General features: G+C 36.5%; 1 protein-coding gene across 2 annotated transcripts in view; it reads right to left on the minus strand.

Annotated features, from left to right (window-relative positions):
• Positions 1-13,802: 13,802 nt before the first annotated feature.
• LOC140246956 (C3 and PZP-like alpha-2-macroglobulin domain-containing protein 8) overlaps positions 13,803-18,546 on the minus strand; it is a 39,946-nt gene continuing 35,202 nt past the window's right edge. For both annotated transcript variants that reach the window (XM_072326270.1, XM_072326269.1), the window contains exons 4-6: positions 18,162-18,260; positions 17,229-17,402; positions 13,803-14,422 (exon numbers count right to left, since the gene is read on the minus strand). In XM_072326270.1, coding sequence (XP_072182371.1) covers positions 14,121-14,422; positions 17,229-17,402; positions 18,162-18,260 — 575 coding nt within the window. In that variant the 3' untranslated portion in view covers positions 13,803-14,120. The remainder of the gene's footprint in view (positions 14,423-17,228; positions 17,403-18,161; positions 18,261-18,546) is intronic.

Genomic DNA, 18,546 nt, shown 5'->3' on the forward strand with positions numbered 1-18,546 from the left:
AAGATACATTTTTGAAGTTATGGTCTAAAGAAGCAAAAAATTTCTTATTATTCTCTTTATTTTTCTTGACCTTTAATCGCAAATATCTCCATTTGACAAATATGGACTTATCGGTTTTTGCAAACAAACTTTTCATATATATATATATATATACACACACATATGCACATAATATTTGTTATTTTTCCCTCAACCTCAAGACTAGTTTATTCAGGTTTCTTTATAAATAGAAATTTATGATGTTATATACGTGCCCATTTTTGCAACATTTACATTTACTCAAGAATAGTCGTGATCATTATAATAATGATGATGATAATAATAATAATAATAATGATAATACATATATGTGTGAATATATATATATATATATATACATATACATTATATATACACACACACACATATATATATATATATATATATATATATATATATATATATATATATATACATTAGGGAGCTGAATCTACAGCTCCCTAATGTATAAGTGATCTTGCCACACTTTGATATATATATATATATATATATATATATATATATATATATATATATAAAGTGTGGCAAGATCACTTATACATTAGGGAGCAGTAGATTCAGGTTTCTTTATAGGTAGAAATAATAATTTAGGTTTTATTGGGTCTTTACGGTTTCCTCGCATTCTACGTTATTCATAATCGCTTATATTTTTTCAATAATATGATAGGAATAACGTAGGATATACTATTTCATATGATTTCACATTCTATTTGATTTCAAGAGAAAAGTACACGACAGTGTGGTGTATTTACTACAACATAACCTTTTGCACTGCAAAAAGTCCTGTGTTTAATATGAAACACCGAGCTGGTGCTAAATTTTCGGTGCTCTCTTATTGTTTTACATTAACACCTCCGAGTGTCACATTGCAATATATAACTATATTAATAGTTATTAAGTTACTATTCTTCCCGTTGATTTTGATCATGAATTAGACGATTAAGAATTTCCGATAAAGAAGTAGATTAAAAAAAGAAAGGAAGGACTGGTGTGAACGCACTTACGCCACGGTAACACCAGTTGGTGTGGTCTTTTATTGAAACAGAGCGGGTGTTATAGTCGCCATCAGCATTAGGGTCCCATCACAACATACAGTCTTCGCCGGTGGGTATGGTCTTCTATTGACACTTGATCGGTGTTAGATCTAACATCCATGGTGTTAAATGTTTTTTGTAGTGTAACATTCATGTTACATTATCACACTTTGATCTTGCCACACTTTACCTACAGCAATGTTATTTGAGCAGGTTTTTAAATTCTCAGAAGCGTGCAATGAAAATTAAACAAACTAAAACACATTCGCAGTCTACCCGTCTGTTCGGAAAGTCAAATTTCCTGAAAATATTTCATATAAATAACTGTCAAACTGTTTGTTTCATTCATTCGTCAAGAAATAGTACGATACCATTTTTTATCATAATCTTTCAAAAGAAGAGGTAGATATACACTGTGCAAGACAGATTGAAAATCATACTAGATATGACTTTCCCAATGCACAATATCAAAGATTATATGCACCTTTTTTTGTGGAATAGTCTAAATATGTTATTATCAAAGCAATGTGATTAGATATGAAGAGATCCTTTCAAACTTGTGCTAACTCTACTTTAATGGTAGTGTAAGGAGAAAAATCTTTGCTTTTATTTAACCTTTGTTGTTTTCATGCAATGAATTGAATATTCCGTAGAAGTACCTCATGATAGGATTCCATTACATTTTCATTTCATTTTATTTCGTCATGGTACTGGACTAATTTTTCGGCCAGCCCGTGAATGAAAAGCAGATGCATAAAACACAATAAAATTACATAGTTGACATATAAACACTGAAACATGGAATAATACATGCATAAAAGTCACGCTCATACATAGAGAGAAAGGAGTAGAAAAAGAACAAGACAAACAAACAAAATATTAAAGGACATTCCACCTTTGTATACAAAGTGGGTTGAGTGAATGCAGCAAAATTAGTAGAATACATCAGTGAGAATTTGAGGAAAATCGGACAATCCGTTCAAAAGTTATGGGTTTTTTAAAATATCTGCATGTGCAGTCACTGCCCTGCCCTACTTTGGCAAAGGGAAGCAAGTGACATCGAATATAAATGCTACAAATGAAGAAAATATGTTTTGGGGTACGCCCTTCAACATGGAAATTTGTGATGAGAAAAAAAATGTCAGTATTCGTGCAAGTCATATGGTGATGCATTTAAGAGATTCGAAGAATTTTCATTTTCCCATAGGAACTGATTAATATGTTACTTGCTTCCTTTTGCCAAAGTATTATAGATGTGTAGCAAACATGAAAAATCTGGCAAAAGGAAGCATGTGATAATCATAATCATAAGGATGTCACTTGTTCCCTTTTTCCGAAGAATTGGATTGTGTGCAAATGTAAATAATTTGATCTGATTTTGATTTTGATTAGATTTAATTTATTTCTGCTTAATTCTGTTACATCAGATATGATTATGTACAAGTTTGGCAAAAGGAAACAAGTGACCGTCATATCATGAAGATGTAATTGAGTATTATGAATATAATAACGACCCAAGTCCATGGAAGTCCACTTCGAGTAAACTTAAAAACAACTTCATATCTCTTTTATTTGTCCAATAATATTCTATTCAATTGTGATGGGAAAGCAACATTGTATATACAAATTAGAACATATATTATTATGAAAATTAACATTTACATTAATTGTGGAGAGGGCATTTTGTGTGATGGACTTGGGTCGTTCTTTGAATCATATACATGATATTCTGCTATAGAGATAAGAGAAGGATGAGAAGGGGCGCTATGTCTATATGAATGTAAGAATGACCCAAGTCCTTCATTTTTACATTCATATAAGATTTAACTCATTAATTTCAGGAACTTCCGGGGGTAATTAGGATTTATCATTTATACACAAGATGAGTCTATGTATAGGCTACAATACTATTTCCCATGTCAAACTGAATTCGGCCAAAAACTGGACTTGGGTCGTTCTTATATTCAGGTTTTCAATTTGCTTCTTTGTGCAAACATGAAAAATCTGACAAAAGGAAGCAAGTGACAATCATATCATGAGTAGGTCCCTACAAATGTATGTTACTTCCTTCCTTTTGCCAAGTATTATAGATTTGTAGCAAACATAAAAAAAAATAAAAATGGCAAAAGGAAGCAAGTGATAATCATAATTATCATAAGGATGTCACTTGCTTCCTTTTGCTACCCAAATATCTCAGAAATGGGCCAAAATTGTAACTTTTGGATTTTTCAGTTAAATAGAGCATACCTCAAATATGTTAAATCAATAACCAAAAAAGGTCAATATCTATAGAAATGTCACTTGCTTCCTTTTGTCAAAGTAGGGCAGTACTACAATGTGTGATGTCACATGCGTACAATGTAAGGAAAATAAAAAGAGAATTTTACAAAACTTTACTTTTTAAATAAAGTACACATTTCTTCGACTTGTTGCTGACATATGTAAAGAGTAATCATTCCCTTTGTCTTCTAAAAGAGAGAAGTCGAGTGTTCTTTTGATATGGGAGAGAAAAGGAAGTTTTATGTTAAGTTTTCTTTATTCTTTCTTTTTATCGTTGTACACATGCGACATCACAAGCTATAGTAGTCTTCTTATCCAACCGTTAATGAGCAGATATTCGTAACTTTTGAACGGATTTTCCGATTTTCCTCAAACTGTCATTGATGTGTTCTACTAATATTGCTGTATTCACTCAACCCACATGTCTACATGAAGGTGAACTTGTCCTTTAGCATCAAAATGACAACAAAACAAAACAAAGAAACAAGCAAACAATCAAAACAAACCAGAGAAAAGAAAAAAAAATCCAATTAAACTCTTCTAAAACCTGAAAAGTTGGCAGTTAGAGAGAGAGAGAAAAAAAATACCGAATGATACCCCTCAGAAACCTGAAATGCTGGCAGTTGCGACAGAATTTACAAGATTCCTCTCCTTAATACAAATAACGTTTGTTGAAAACAAAACACAATAACTTTGCACAAGACCTTATATAATGACATAATACATAGTTCAAAAAAGAAAATAATTATGTTGAATTGTTTGGGTGCTTATAAGTTTGAAGTCACCTACTTTGCTTCTCTGCCGGTCGTCAATTATTGTAAGGAAAGAGAGGAAGAGGCATAGAAAAAAGGGAGAGAGAGGGAGAGAGAGAGAAAAAAAAATGAAAGCAAGCTGTGACTCTTTCATAGGCAATAAGGTCGTTAACCCACAAACAGTGAAAATTCCATGAAGTTTTATCAACATGAAATTGCAATGACATTTTCTTCACCTATTTCATTCATAACTTAACTGTATCCATGTTGATGTTTATTTTTTACTGTTTGCTTCACATTAAATGAATTAACACATAATCTTCCCCGTACGATTTTTTTTTCCTTTTCAATCACTATACAAGGGCAACTTAATTCTTCTTTTATTTTCTTTGAAAGTTTCTGGAACCCTATCGGTTAAAACGGGAAATAATCATTGCCAATGGCATGTTGCATGGTGTGGAACGCTGACTCTCCCTAGCGGAGAGACGGTTGCCTTGGTACCCAGGTTGATGCCAGATGAGGAGATGGCGATATTTCAGCTCCATCCTACGCTGAAAGGAACAAGGAATTACATCTTTTGTATCCCACGTAAGTCATATGCCGATCTGCATCACAAGGCACCTAAACGTGAAGTTTTATATCAAGCAGTTACACGATCTTCCTCAGCAGCTTAGGATTATCAATCATTAGTCAAAGACTTTACCGTTAAAAATGGTAAGGACTCAATTTAATCATTTATTTTCGACATAATACGCATGATTTGTCACATTACCACTCATTGCTTCATTTATTTTATCCTCTGAGCGATTACGATGGAATGGTGGAGAATATCTAACTGTAACTAGGTTTTGTAAAATGAAGCGCCTTGTGGATGAGCCGAATATGACGAAAGTGTGTATAGATAATTGAACTATTTTTAAATATGATTTGAATTAATAGTGTAATTGCGTTGTGTTTTTGTTTCCTTTTTTGTCATCTGTTTGTTACTCAATTCAGCCTGTGCGTCGGCCCCGTGTCAAAACGGTGGTACGTGTAACGAGACTGAAACTGGCTACAAGTGTGCATGTACAGATGATTATTTTGGACCACAATGTGGTATGTTTCTCCTCCTCTCTCCATCTTTCATTATATGCTTATTTTCTTCTATACTATTCTCTCCCATTGCGATTAGGGGACTTTTTAAATCAGACTCCACCAAGCGTTTGTTAATAAGATACAAAATGGTAAATAAAACATAAATGTTATTAAGTCTGCAGTTTACAAAAGCCTATATCATTACGTTAATCAGTACAAGTATGTATTCATAATTGTACATAACCGACCGTCTGATGACATTTTATGCCTTAAGAAAACAGTATCTCGGTCCTGTCCTTCATTGCCTATACACAGAACTTTTAGAAAACAAACTACAGTAATTACATTTTTCTTTTTTGGGGGGATTGTGAACTCCTGATGATATTCCCCTTGCTTTACAATCATAGCCTGCCCAGTGATTTACACTGAGGATTCTGGGGGACCACATAAGGAGCTCGCTTTTCTCGATGTCGAACTGTCTGGAAGTGTGCTGGTCGTCGATTTTGAGGTCAGCGCCAACCACGATGCGAATATTGCCTTGTCCAGTGAGAGCAAAAATCTACAAAAGATGTACCGCATTGGTAAGTGTAAACCGTTTTCTCTATATTTCTTTGGGCAAATAGTTTGCTTCTGCTTTGGTGAAGTCATGGGCGGGGCGAGCAGGCGCTTTTCTTCCATGACATAGCGAAAATACCTAATACAATCAAATAATAATAATCACAAAGTTTATCTCAATCGCCCTATTGAGAGTGATGACATCATGAAATCAAGATCTCGTGTTCATGAATGTTGATGAATGAAGAGAGAATACAGGGATATCTAATATACAGTCAGCATCAGAAAGGGCTATCGCGTGCAAAGTTTTGAGATTGCAGAGAAACGGAGGAATCAATTTCCATGAAAAAAAAAAAGGGTGGGTGCATTCATAAGCAATGTTCAAATATGGATATAGGGTGCAATAGCGTCTTTGTAGTTTTAACTTTTAATGATATACTGAAAATGAACATAAATCAAAATTGACACCATGATTATTGTAGAGGACATCGACGATACCCCCGATATCCCCGAAATTGCGATAGAGCCCTTATTGGTCTCATCCGACCATACATGCAAATGAGTGTGGAGCTCTAGAATTTAAAAAGGAATTAAAATAAGTACAAAATGAGAAGGTAATCCGTGATCACACGCAGATCGCCTAAATAAATGTGTTATCTTTAATAAATCATTATCTTCCATCCTTCACCCATCATACTTGTTAGTTTGTGTTGTTGAAGATGTACTTCCTCTTCTTTTATTTTCACACTCTGTGGAAGCAGTTATCGGCGCACACAAGAAACGGGTAATTGTACAGCGAGAATGTCCAACACCGTACTCAACTGCATGCACCGTCGACATAGCTGCATCTTTTTCCGACTCCGTTCTAACTGGCATTCCGACGTACGACCATTTCTGGTTGACCTTTGACGAGGGCCGTCTCATGATTGGTCGCCATGGCAACCAAGTCGCCTTCATCAACTGGACGGACCCGGATCCTTTTCCAGTCAACCACATCGGGGTGTGGACCGGGTGGACCTCAGAAGGATACTGGAAATTTCACTCGTTTTGCTGATATTTTCAAATCTATTGTGTGAATGCAATCACCATGATCAAAGGTCCTACATGTGTCCACATGTATCACAAAACCAACAACAAGCCGCAGGCTAAGATTGTACGTTCAAATCTATTTCACTCACAATAGCTTTAGTTCATATAGTTCAAAGTTTATATCATTTTTCGACAAAACATATGTGACCCGCTACCACAAAAGGATCCTAAAGTCGAGTTTGAAGTCACGTCATCAAAATTGCTCAAAACAATCAGATTTCTGTACTTGGCATGATTTTGTAGTCTAATGTTTTGTTCATCAACTGCCGACATTTCGAAGCTATTAGCAGAAATTAGCGTTTTTACTGGGCAATGATTTTCCGACTTTCAGTGTAAGAGAAACGTGTCCGAAGATTTGGATTTAGCGCCGCAGCTAGACTCCGCTCCTAGCAACGAGTGAGTGATCTTATTGGTCAGTGCGTGGCATCCTGATTACCGATTGGTCGTGCGTAGACCGCTGGCGCTAAGCTTGACTGAACATGGCGGAGGTCGCTAGGAGCGCGCCTTCAATTGTCAAGCGGTGAAAACTGTCTAGCCTCCCCAGCGTCGGAAGGACAACTTTGAAGGCGTTTTTCTCGAAACTCTGATTTCCTCAAACACTTGACATGCACTGATAAAATCATAAAGGAGACTTTGACCACCTTCGCAATCCACTGCGTCTACTACCATGGAACTCCCTCTTAGATGCTTCAAACACTGGTTTATGTTGCAATACATTCACTGATATTTTCCATTCTGCTGCGAAAGACGCGATTCCGTCAAATCTCGTTGTTCACCGTGGATCGCATCTGATCTTGCAAAACTGATACGAAAGAAGCATATGCTGTTCAGAATTGCTAAGAAAACAAAGAAAACTGTTGACTGGAATAATTATAAGTCTGTCGGTAATAAAGTCAAATCTGAAACTGGTAAAGCTTACTGGGCATATGTTATTAATAAACTGTTTGTATCTGATGATAACAGACGTAGCTTTTTTGCATTTGTACGTAGCCGTAAGCAGTCACCACCTCCTCCTTGGTTTCATCACAATGGCAAATTGATGACAAAGCCCAATTACATAGCTTCTGCATTCAGTTCTTACTTTTCTTCAGTCTTTGCTCATTCCACCTGTGACACCACCTCTTCCTGATGCTCCCCCATGTTCTCTTCCTATTCCAGAAGTCTCTCAAGTGTCTGTGTCCAGAGCTGAGGTTTATCGTGCACTTCTACAGCTGCGGAAAAACAAATCTCCGGGACCAGATGCCATTTTGTCTCTCATTCTAACTGAGGTAGCCATTGAGGATTCATATCCCTTAACCATTTTGTTTAATGCCTCCCTTTCCACAGGAAATGTACCAGCATAGTGGAAGCAGGCACACGTCACTCCCATTTTCAAGCATGGTGATCGCTCCTCAATAACTAACTACCGTCCAGTTGCACTCACATCTGTGTTGTGCAAGATGCTGGACGGCTTTGTTACCAAGGCAATTCAACACCACATTAAATACATATGGTCTGTTTAACATGCAGCAACGTGGCTTCGCCAAAGGACGGAGTTGTGTAACCCAACTTGTTAACGTTCTTCGTTCCTGGCAATCCATCCTTGATAGGCCCCGTCCACCACGTATAGATGCAGTGTTTTTGGACATGAATAAAAAGGCATTTGACAAAATGCCCGATCACATTTTTGCTTGCCAAGTTTGCAACTAATTTCAATATCCTTGGTTCCCTTTGGAAATGGATTTCTTCATTTCTGACTAACCGTACTCAAAAAAGTTCTCTTCCTTGGTCATGCTTCCTCCCGGACCTGACGTTTCTTCCGGTGTACCGCAGGGCAGTGTACTAGGTCCTCAATTGTTCAATCTTTTCATATAATCTTGACATATCTTCCTTTGTATCATCACATACTGCATTGTTTGAAGATGACATGGTTTTATTCAGACAGATTGACTCCTCAGAAGATGAAAACCAAGTTCAGGGGGACTTGGAGGCCTTGCTCCGTTGGTCTCGTTTGAATGGAATGTCCTTCAATCCTACCAAAAGCAAGGTCATGCACATTACCAGAAAACGCAAGTTTCACTCTCCGATTTATCACCTAGGTGATGTTCCACTTAGCTCAGAATCTATGTTTCGGTATCTTGGAGTAGTAATCAGCTCAAACTTAACCTGGAATTCTCATATTTCTTCAGTTGTCTCTCGTGCCAATCGTCTTTTCGGGTTCATTAGAACTATAGCCCGAGGGGCATCTACTAATGCCTTCTTTTCACTGTACAAAGCCTTGGTGTTGCCAATACTCGAGTATGGCATCCACGCTTGGTTTCCCACAACATCGTCTCAGTCCCTGATGATCGAACGCGTCCAACGGACTGCTACTCGAATAGCACTCAAACAAGTGCGAGGTGAAATGTCTTATGCAGAGCGTCTTGAGGTCCTTCATTGGTCTACCCTGTCCTCGAGGAGAGAATATCTTCTCTGTTCCTTGTCGGTTAAGTGTCTGTCTGGTGTTTGTAATTGTCCCAATCTTGCTGAGAACATAATGATCAATCCACGTCACTCAGAAACCTTAACTTTACGTCACCTTCCTTCTAGAACTCAAGCTTTCTTCTTCTCCCCCTCCCGTCTTCTTCCTAGAATATGGAACACACTGCCAGCAACCGTCAAGGACGCTGCTGTGCTTTCACCTCTTTCCTCTTTTCTAAACTCATTGAAATCAGCCATATTTTCCGTTCATAGAAATTTATTCCTTCGCCAATTTCTTTCTACATTCACATAGATCCTTTCTTCAGTCTTTAAGCATTTAGCTTGAAATTTGGAGCATGTGACCGCTGTGGTGCGTAGATGTGTAATTTTTTTTTTAATTATTGTTTAGCAATGTGTTACTATGGTAACAGTTTTTTGTTGTTGTTGTTTTTCTACCAAAAAGCATACAAAATTATTGTGGATTAGGCTCGCTCCCAGTTTTCGAGTATTTGGCTTGAAATTTGATACATGTGACCGTTACAGTACAAAGAATGATGTGCAAACGTAATTAATCGTTTGGTATTGTTGAATAGTGTGTTTCAATGATAATTGCTTATTTCGAACAAAAAACTCGGATAAGAGTATTGTGGATTTAGCTAGCTCACTGAGCTTTTGAGCGTTTTGGGGTATTGGTTTGAGATTTGGCACATGTGACCGCTGTAGTACATATGCACATGCGCAAATTTATTTATTCTTTTTCGTCATTGTTGAACAAAGTGTTGCCATGATATCAGTATGTTTTGGATGAGGATTATACAACAATTTTGGTTTGGCTAACTCTCTCAGTTTTTGTTTTTGTTTTTGTTTTGTTTTTGTTTTGTTTTTTTTAGTATTTGGTTTTGGATTTGATATGTGTGATCATTATATTACCTACATGTGAAAGATTTGATTCGATTTTTTTTTTATTGTTGGGAAATGTGTTTCATGGTAACTCCATATTTTGAATGATAATCATATGATAATGTGATTTTAGTTTATTTTTTCAGATTTTTGGGCAATTGATTTGAAATTCGGCATATGTGACTGTTATGATATGTGGGTGTTCAAAATTCATCATTGTAATTTTGTTCACGTTGAACATTGAGTTGTTGTGGTAACAGTATACAAATTATTGTTAGCTGAGTTTACATTCTCGGTATTTGATGGGGTATTAATCACATTGAGTAATAGCTTTAGTTTTAATTTGTACATATGTGCTTCATTTTTATTTTTATGCTGACGACAATGATGATTATGTTTAAAGAGGTTAGAGGCTTAGGGTTAGGGGTCGTGTGGAAATCCAGGAATCTCCTACATTTATGTTGACGTATTTTTTCAGTTTTTGAAATTAATGTATGAATATAAATGAAGTCAAGGGTTGGATGATTATATTGGAATTGTATAGTGTGTTTTATGATTTGAAGTTTGATAAGGATTATGGGTTGGGGATCAGGGGTTGAGTGATAATTTTTTAATTATTGTTAAATGTTTCTTAGGGGCAACATGTGTGGGTTCACATGCCTACGGGCAATAGTAAATGTATTTACTTTTATGTGCCCTGACCCTCATGTAGTCTCCATTCATTTCATTTTCATTTTGTGTAACGTGTACAGTACAGTGTATCCTTTGTAATGTTCATTCTGGTTTTTGTTTCATGTCTGTGATGTTAATGATATGTATCCTATATTCTTTACCTGGTCGAATAAGTAATAACAATGATAATAATAATCGATATCTCTGCAACCGAGTATTATTATGAGTTGTGTTATATATGAAATTAAAGTAGAAAAATACGGGAATATCATGCCATTTTCAGAAAATTGTCCTCCCCCGACTTTCGGATTCTTTTGTTGTAGTGGGACATGTTTAACTTCCTATGATAACAGAGAATAGGTAAACAGAACGTTGTGACATGAAGACTGTACAACAATATATATATATATATATATATATATATATATATATATATATATGAAGAGTTTGTTTGCAAAAACCGATAAGTCCATATTTGTCAAATGGAGATATTTGCGATTAAAGGTCAAGAAAAATAAAGAGAATAACAATTTTTGCTTCTTTTGACCATAAATTCAAAAATATACCTTTATATGTAGTGACCAATATATCATTTAAAAGGTATTATTTTGTACTCTATGACAGAGACCATACTTCAAAATCCTCAAAAATGGACTTATCGGTTTTTGCAAACAAACTCTTCATATATATACATATAGTTACGTGATATATATATATATATATATATATATATATATATATGTGACCCACTACAACAAAAGGGTCCTAAAGTCGCGCACTGTCGAAGCCGTGAAAATCGAGTTTGAAGTCAGACCATCAAAATTGGTCAAAACTTACGATTTTCTGATTTTGACATATTATTGTAGTCTGACATATATTCTATCATCTGTTGAAATTTTGAAGCAAAATGGTGAAAGGAAGGACCAAAAAAATAGCGTTTTTCAGGGCCATATTTTTTGGCGTTTCAACGAAGCAGAAACTGGTTCCAAAATTTGGATTGAGCGCCACAGATAGGCTCCGACCCTAACAACGACCAGAGTGATCTCATTGGTCAGTTTGCTGCTTGCCGTTAACCGAAGCGTGAAGCTCACACACTGCCCAGTCGACTGGTGTGTGCAGGGGGGGGGGGGTGCGCTATGCCCAGCCGCTTCTCCTGGCATCCTGGTCACTGATTGGTCGGTGAGGAGACCGCCGACGCTGTGCTTGAATGAGCATTTCGGGAGTTGCTAGGGCTTGCCTTCTATTGTCCGGAGGTGAAAACTGACTTGCGTGTCCCTTGATCGCGATTGATCGCTTGATCGCGCTTGATCGCAAGGAAAACTTTTAGGGTGCTTTTCTCGAAACAGTGATTTCCCAGACGTCTCGACATGCTCTCTTTTAAACATCGATATCTCCGCAGCCAATTATTTTCATAAGATGTGTTATATATCAATTTTAAAGCAAAAAGATTAGGAAATTATGCATTGCAATTTTCAAATAATTGACCTCGCCCGACATTAGGATCATTTTGTTGTAGCGGGTCATATATATATATATATATATATATATATAATTATATACATACATATATATGAACCAGCATCACAAAACTAACAAAGAGTTGTCAGACGTGCATTTATAGCATAATGGCAGATTCTGAAAAGGCGGATTCTCAGCTTCATGATGTATATCTTAATACGATTGAATTAATCTAGCCTAAATAGCCTAAATAATGATAAGAATCACAATTTGAAAAAAAAAGAATACTAAGAAAAGAGGGGCAGAAGTTTCACTTCTAATGACGTGCTAAATCACACCAAACTTCACTTTGTGCGATTTCTAGAATCAAACCAAGGACGTAAACCTCTTCAGCAAACACAATGAAGAGATGATTGCATTAAGTTGCTAATGTTCTTACTTCTCCGGACAATTCTATCCATGAAACCAACTTCCAAAGCAGTACAATCATCCAGATTTCAAGAGTTGCATCCTATTTAATCATACCAAGAAGCGTTTTAGAAAAAAAAAGAAGAAAAAAAAAACAATTTCCAATATATTCATGATCCAAAGTATAAGGATTAGTCAGACGAAGATTTGTTCTTTCATAGATAATGAAATATGAAAAATGACAAGTCTGACCCTTTTCACCTATTTTGAGTCCTCACTCAAAACAGTTATTTTTTCGTTTTTTTTTTTTTGTGGCTTTGTGATGCACAGTCGAAGGCATGTTGAACTTGAATATTTATGAATTTCGACGAAAATGTCTGTCTTACGTCTGATTTCGTTGCAAGGGTTTTTATTGGTTATTTTCCTTTCTCTTTAATTCCATATATTATTTAAGCCATCTGGGATGCGATTTGTCCCTCACTTCAGGCTCTGAAGAATTCCATTGCAAAACGAAGGTAATCCACTGTTTACAATGTATGCTACTTATTAAATCTCCAAATAGAAAAAAAAAAAGTTTAGACAATAACGTGCACTATTTCTAACAATAACTTTATTATTAGAGGAAATTGATAACTTTATATTAAGAGGAAATTAATAACTTTATTATTAGAGGAAATTTAGCAAGTTGAAAGAGATTTTATTTTCCAATGGTTAGCTTAATTTGAAATGAATATGGCGTTACAACCGTTTCGCAGTCATGGCATCTTTCACATCCATCGCGGATATAAACTCAACTCGATTATCTATTCAATGCCAAGATCCTTTTCATCACACATCAAAAACAGATTGGTAAGTTCAGAACAGTTTCGAATCTTTCACGTTTTTCACATTTTCACCGATATTCAGATCGACTTTCCCATTCACAACACACACATTCACAAACTAAATCTATTTCAAGTCATTTGTTATACGTGGACCCACGGAAGACAAGAAGGACAGTATAATTTGCTCTATAGCGTCTTTAATGTGCGTGACATTGTCTTGATTATTCACAAACACGCCCAGAAAATTTGCACGATTTGGACACATAATTACCTTTGTCACTAAAAATGTTCCAGCAAAAAAAGAAAAGAAAAAAACAATGCGTGTTTTTTTTTTTCCTTGTACGAATCGTACTAACTTTAATTGAAGGTAGGCTTGTTATCTCTCGTCCGTTGACTAATCGCTGTTTTTCACAACATTAATCTATGTTTTCCTTGCAAAATATTCCGTGGATAGATAGATGAAACGTTACTAGAATGTGTAGAGTTAAACAAAAAAAAAATCTTCACTCTAACTTACAAAAAGATAAGGAAATAATTGCTGGGTATCACTGTGCTAAAACCTTTCCCAAAAGGTGCCGAGTATAAGACCATCCATGTCAACAAAGCGATTTAAACTTCCAGTAACCGTCAGAGCCCCATCCCGTCCAGACCCCTGCGAACTGTATAGGGAGAGGGTTTGGGTCTGTCCATTTCATGAAGGGAACAGAGTTGCCATAGCGACCGACCTCGATACACCCGCCGTTGAATGTCACCCAGAAGTGGTCGTATGCCGGCATCGTTGTTAGCTTGGCTTCAATCGCAGTCGTTGAAGCAGCAGTAGAACATGCGAAATCGTCACCGATAGCTGATGAGCAATCTCGCTGGACGAAGAAAATCGTGTTTCCGCCTGCTCCAAAAACTATATTTTGCATTCAATATCCGGGAAAAAAAAAAGAATTTCATGAAGGACAAGGTCACCGTTCATGTACATAACTGTTGGCAAATTGCAGTGATGTTAGTACAAGACATTTGTGACAGTTGAAGGAACTGCTCGTAAATCAACCCACTGGCTTCAAAATAAAAAAGGTCTGATTTGAGTACAAATTGATTGACACCTTTTGATGACGGAGTCTTTCTGCGCATGTATGCATTGCATCACAAAGCCAACAGAAAGTCGCAACAGTTAATTTTACGTAAGGATTGAAATTTATATATATATATATATATATATATATATATATACATAAAAGTAAAAACAGGTCAACAAAGTCGATCTTAATTTTTTTTTTTTTTTTTTTTTTTTTTTTTTTTTTTTTTTTTAAGAGCTACCAGTATTCTTCGTCTACATTATTCTTAACTTTGGGAAGATAAAATTAAGTTGAAATATGTTTCTGGCAGAAGTGTGACTCAGGCGCGGTGGAGCACCCCAATTATCTCGCAGAAATCCATCGGCAGCCGAGCCTCATTTGCATAAAGTAAACAACATGTACTCGCGTAGTTGAGAAAAAGTAAACAACTTCTCAAGCTAATAACAATTTCAGGAAACCTATTTTCGGATTAAAATTGAGTTAGTTTGAATTTGAAAACATGTCCGAATATGCACATATAACATATTAAAGGATTTGACAATGATAAAATGTGAAATTTTAGCGAAAACCTGGCGAGGAAAATTACCAAAAATATGCCTCGAAAATCATCCTAAAATTCACGAAGTGTGATTGCGGAACAAAAGCGCCATTCAAACAAAGTACACCGAAATTTATTTATCTGCTTGCATTTTAAATTTCATACCATAATATTCCCGGCCATGGTTGTGTCGGAAAAAAACAGAAGGTGATGTCAAAAATGACACGAACGCAAAGCGTACAGGTCGGTCCCATGTATAATTAATCGCGTCACTGTGGCGTTGCATGTCACAGCACACACAACGCATTGCTGCATGCAGCGTGCGCGGCAGCAGCTCAGCAATCACCGCCGTGCGACACTCAGCAAAATTGACTGCGTCACATGCAAACCAACAATGAGCACGAAATCCTGAATCTCACGTACCACGCATGCCCAATATTACGGGAAAAGAAATGACGTCATTTTCTAATTGTTTCGCCGACTACAATTTTCTATTCCAAACCCTGTAGAAACAAGTTGATTTCTCAAAAAGTACAGGTGGTACAAAGCGAAAACTTTCACCATATATGGATTGAGGCCTGATGAACTTATATTGCCAGTTTCGGACACATTGGAGCCCGGCCATAGTCCAGTCGGAAAAAAACAGAGAGCATGTTTTGCGAGAGGTGATTTTCAAAACGCTTTAATATCTCAGGTTCTAGTGCAGCAAATTTCATAATTTTTTCATCAAAAGGAAGGTTTTTAAAAAATTAGATAGTGTGGGAAGTTTGAGTTTACTAGCGGCACGCATAGCGGCACAAGGAGAAGGTAAAGATTTGACTTTTTCATGCACACAGTTTCGGGCAGCCGTGGATGCCCGTTGGAAATTCAAATAGAACGGGGCGATAATGAGATGCAAATTGGGGTGCTCCACCGCGCCTGGACTAGGTATGTCCAAGAAGCCACTTTTCATTTCTTAAAAATCATTTGCACACTCTTCACTTTTAACTCTAAAAAAAAATTAAATGAAAAATGTTCCCGCTTTGAAACTTTACAGTAACCAATGGACAGAATGTGTTGATATAGCATGATCAAGACCGCTTGATCAAATAATTCCTTCACTGCTGTCGATGCAGTGGATAGCGTTTCGAAATGTTAAGTGTCGATTTGAATGAGTTATCGTTTTATAGTTTAGGGTCTATTCTCTCAATGTTTGTGACCGTGCATCACAAAACCAACAAAAGGTCGCACCCCTTGATTTTACATGAGAACTCAAAAGATATTAAACGTGTCAAGCAAGTAATTTTTTTTTTTCATATTTTCTGAACGAGTTATTCTTCTTCTCCAAATGAGAGGGAAAATGAAAGGGAAAGTGTGTTTTGAACAATTTTTCTACAACTTTTTTTTTTTTTGGTACAGTAGTGAGATCAGTGTCTTGGAGGGTCCTTATCATATCTTGAAATTCATTTTCACACTCTTCATTTTCAAAACTGCTTGGAAAGTTGGCATTTATAATGAACAGAATGTGTTTATAGAGCATGGTCAATTTCAGCTTAATCTTAGCTTAACTAATATCCATGCGTGATGATATTTTTGTTGGTTTTGTGATGCAGTGTCATTGATTATGTACGAATATTGTGATCAGTTCAGTTCAGTTTATTTAAACCAAATCAAACATAACAAAAGTACAAGACGTAATCTGCAAAAGTTCAGAATGATACATTTGGGACCCCAGTGAAGCACAGCTTGTGGTCGGGGCCCCTTTACACAATATACTACAGTATATGGCAAGGTGTAACATATTTACATGGAGTATAACATATGTACAAATTATACAACATAATAAATGCAGACAAGTACACGTATACCACTTCCCCCATACACAACACATTACACACACTCACACACACACACACACACACACACACATGCATGCACACTTCACACATGGCTACCTCATCTCATTTTCTACATTCATATGTTGTTTTCGTTTTTACTGGTGATGAACGGCTTCATGTCCTTAGGCGTAATTAAGTTATGATACACACACACACACACACACACACACACACACACACAAAGGGAAACAAGACAAATGGAATGGGGTCGATTAGTAATACCTAATCGGTACATAAATCTCTCCGCCGCGTTTATACCGGACAGGGCGAGGTGTGCGTCGTGGTTAGCGCTGACCTCAAACTCCACGCGAGATGTACTTCCGGTCAGGTCGATACCCGGAAATAAGAAATACCTCAGAGGAGATCCCCCATCCGGCGTGTATATAAGCGGGCATGCTACATTTTGCAAGTCAAGTTGATAGGTGAATACACTTTTAATAACTTCACTTACTAAATTGACGTCAAGGTAAAATCAAGAAGAGCAATGCATGCAAGGCTTAAAGACAATATAAAGTTTTGGTACCTCAAAAGTTTCCCTGAATTTCCTTGTCTTAGTTTGTGTTTCAGGTTAAAGTACCTTTCATATAACTAACACTGTGAAACTTACTCGCCCCAAAGTGCTCTCATGTCTTAGTAATCATGCAATAATGGTTTCGTACCAAACTAAGACTAAAACTAAGACAAGGAAATTCAGGGAAACTTTTGAGGTACCCAAACTTTATATTATCTTTAAACATTCACAAAGTAACTAAGTCAATTGACTGACAGAGACAGACAGGAGGAATCAAGAAAATTATTGGACAATAATGATGTATCTCAATAGAAACTATTTTCAATTAACGAAATTACTACGTACAAGGGTAATCCAATCAATTTGTATGCAGTTGTTCTTTAAAATGTACTTTCTCATTTTGATAGAGATAAATCTGATTTGGGGTTTGACGAGTAGTGACCTTTAGGTGGCGCCGGATATTGACAAGGTCGAGGGACTGGCTTGGGAAACTTCATTCCTTCTGTGTCCTTGGTGTTATAATTGCAGCTGATCAAGAACGCAGTGACAATTGAAATATACCATTAGTATTCGGTGTACTTTTTGTACAACTTCTCGGTGAATTGAAAAAAAAAAAGAAAAAAAAAAGATGGTGAACAACGTACAGCATTGGGGTCCGTAGTAGTCAGTGGTGCACATACACTCGTAGCCGGTTTCGGTTTCCATACACGATCCGCGATTCTGACATGGCGCCGAGGTACAGGCTTATGTCGGCCGACAGAAGCAAACAAACAAACAAAATCACAGATAATATCACACGGGAACAACAACTAAAACAGCAAAAACAATATCTGTATTATTGAAGTCATCATGTCATTTATTTCCATAGCTTTTGCTTGACGTGAAAACGATGCGAAAGCTCTGCTGTAGATTGATTTCTGCAGAATATTTAAAAATCAAAATAATGAATCTACTTTGCTAAAACATGTTTAATGAAGTGACAGTACATCTTTGAAAATGATGCGTTGAATGTTCATATCTGATTTCTAA

Source organism: Diadema setosum, chromosome 3 (assembly GCF_964275005.1).
Source record: "Diadema setosum chromosome 3, eeDiaSeto1, whole genome shotgun sequence".
Lineage (NCBI taxonomy): Eukaryota > Metazoa > Echinodermata > Echinoidea > Diadematoida > Diadematidae > Diadema > Diadema setosum.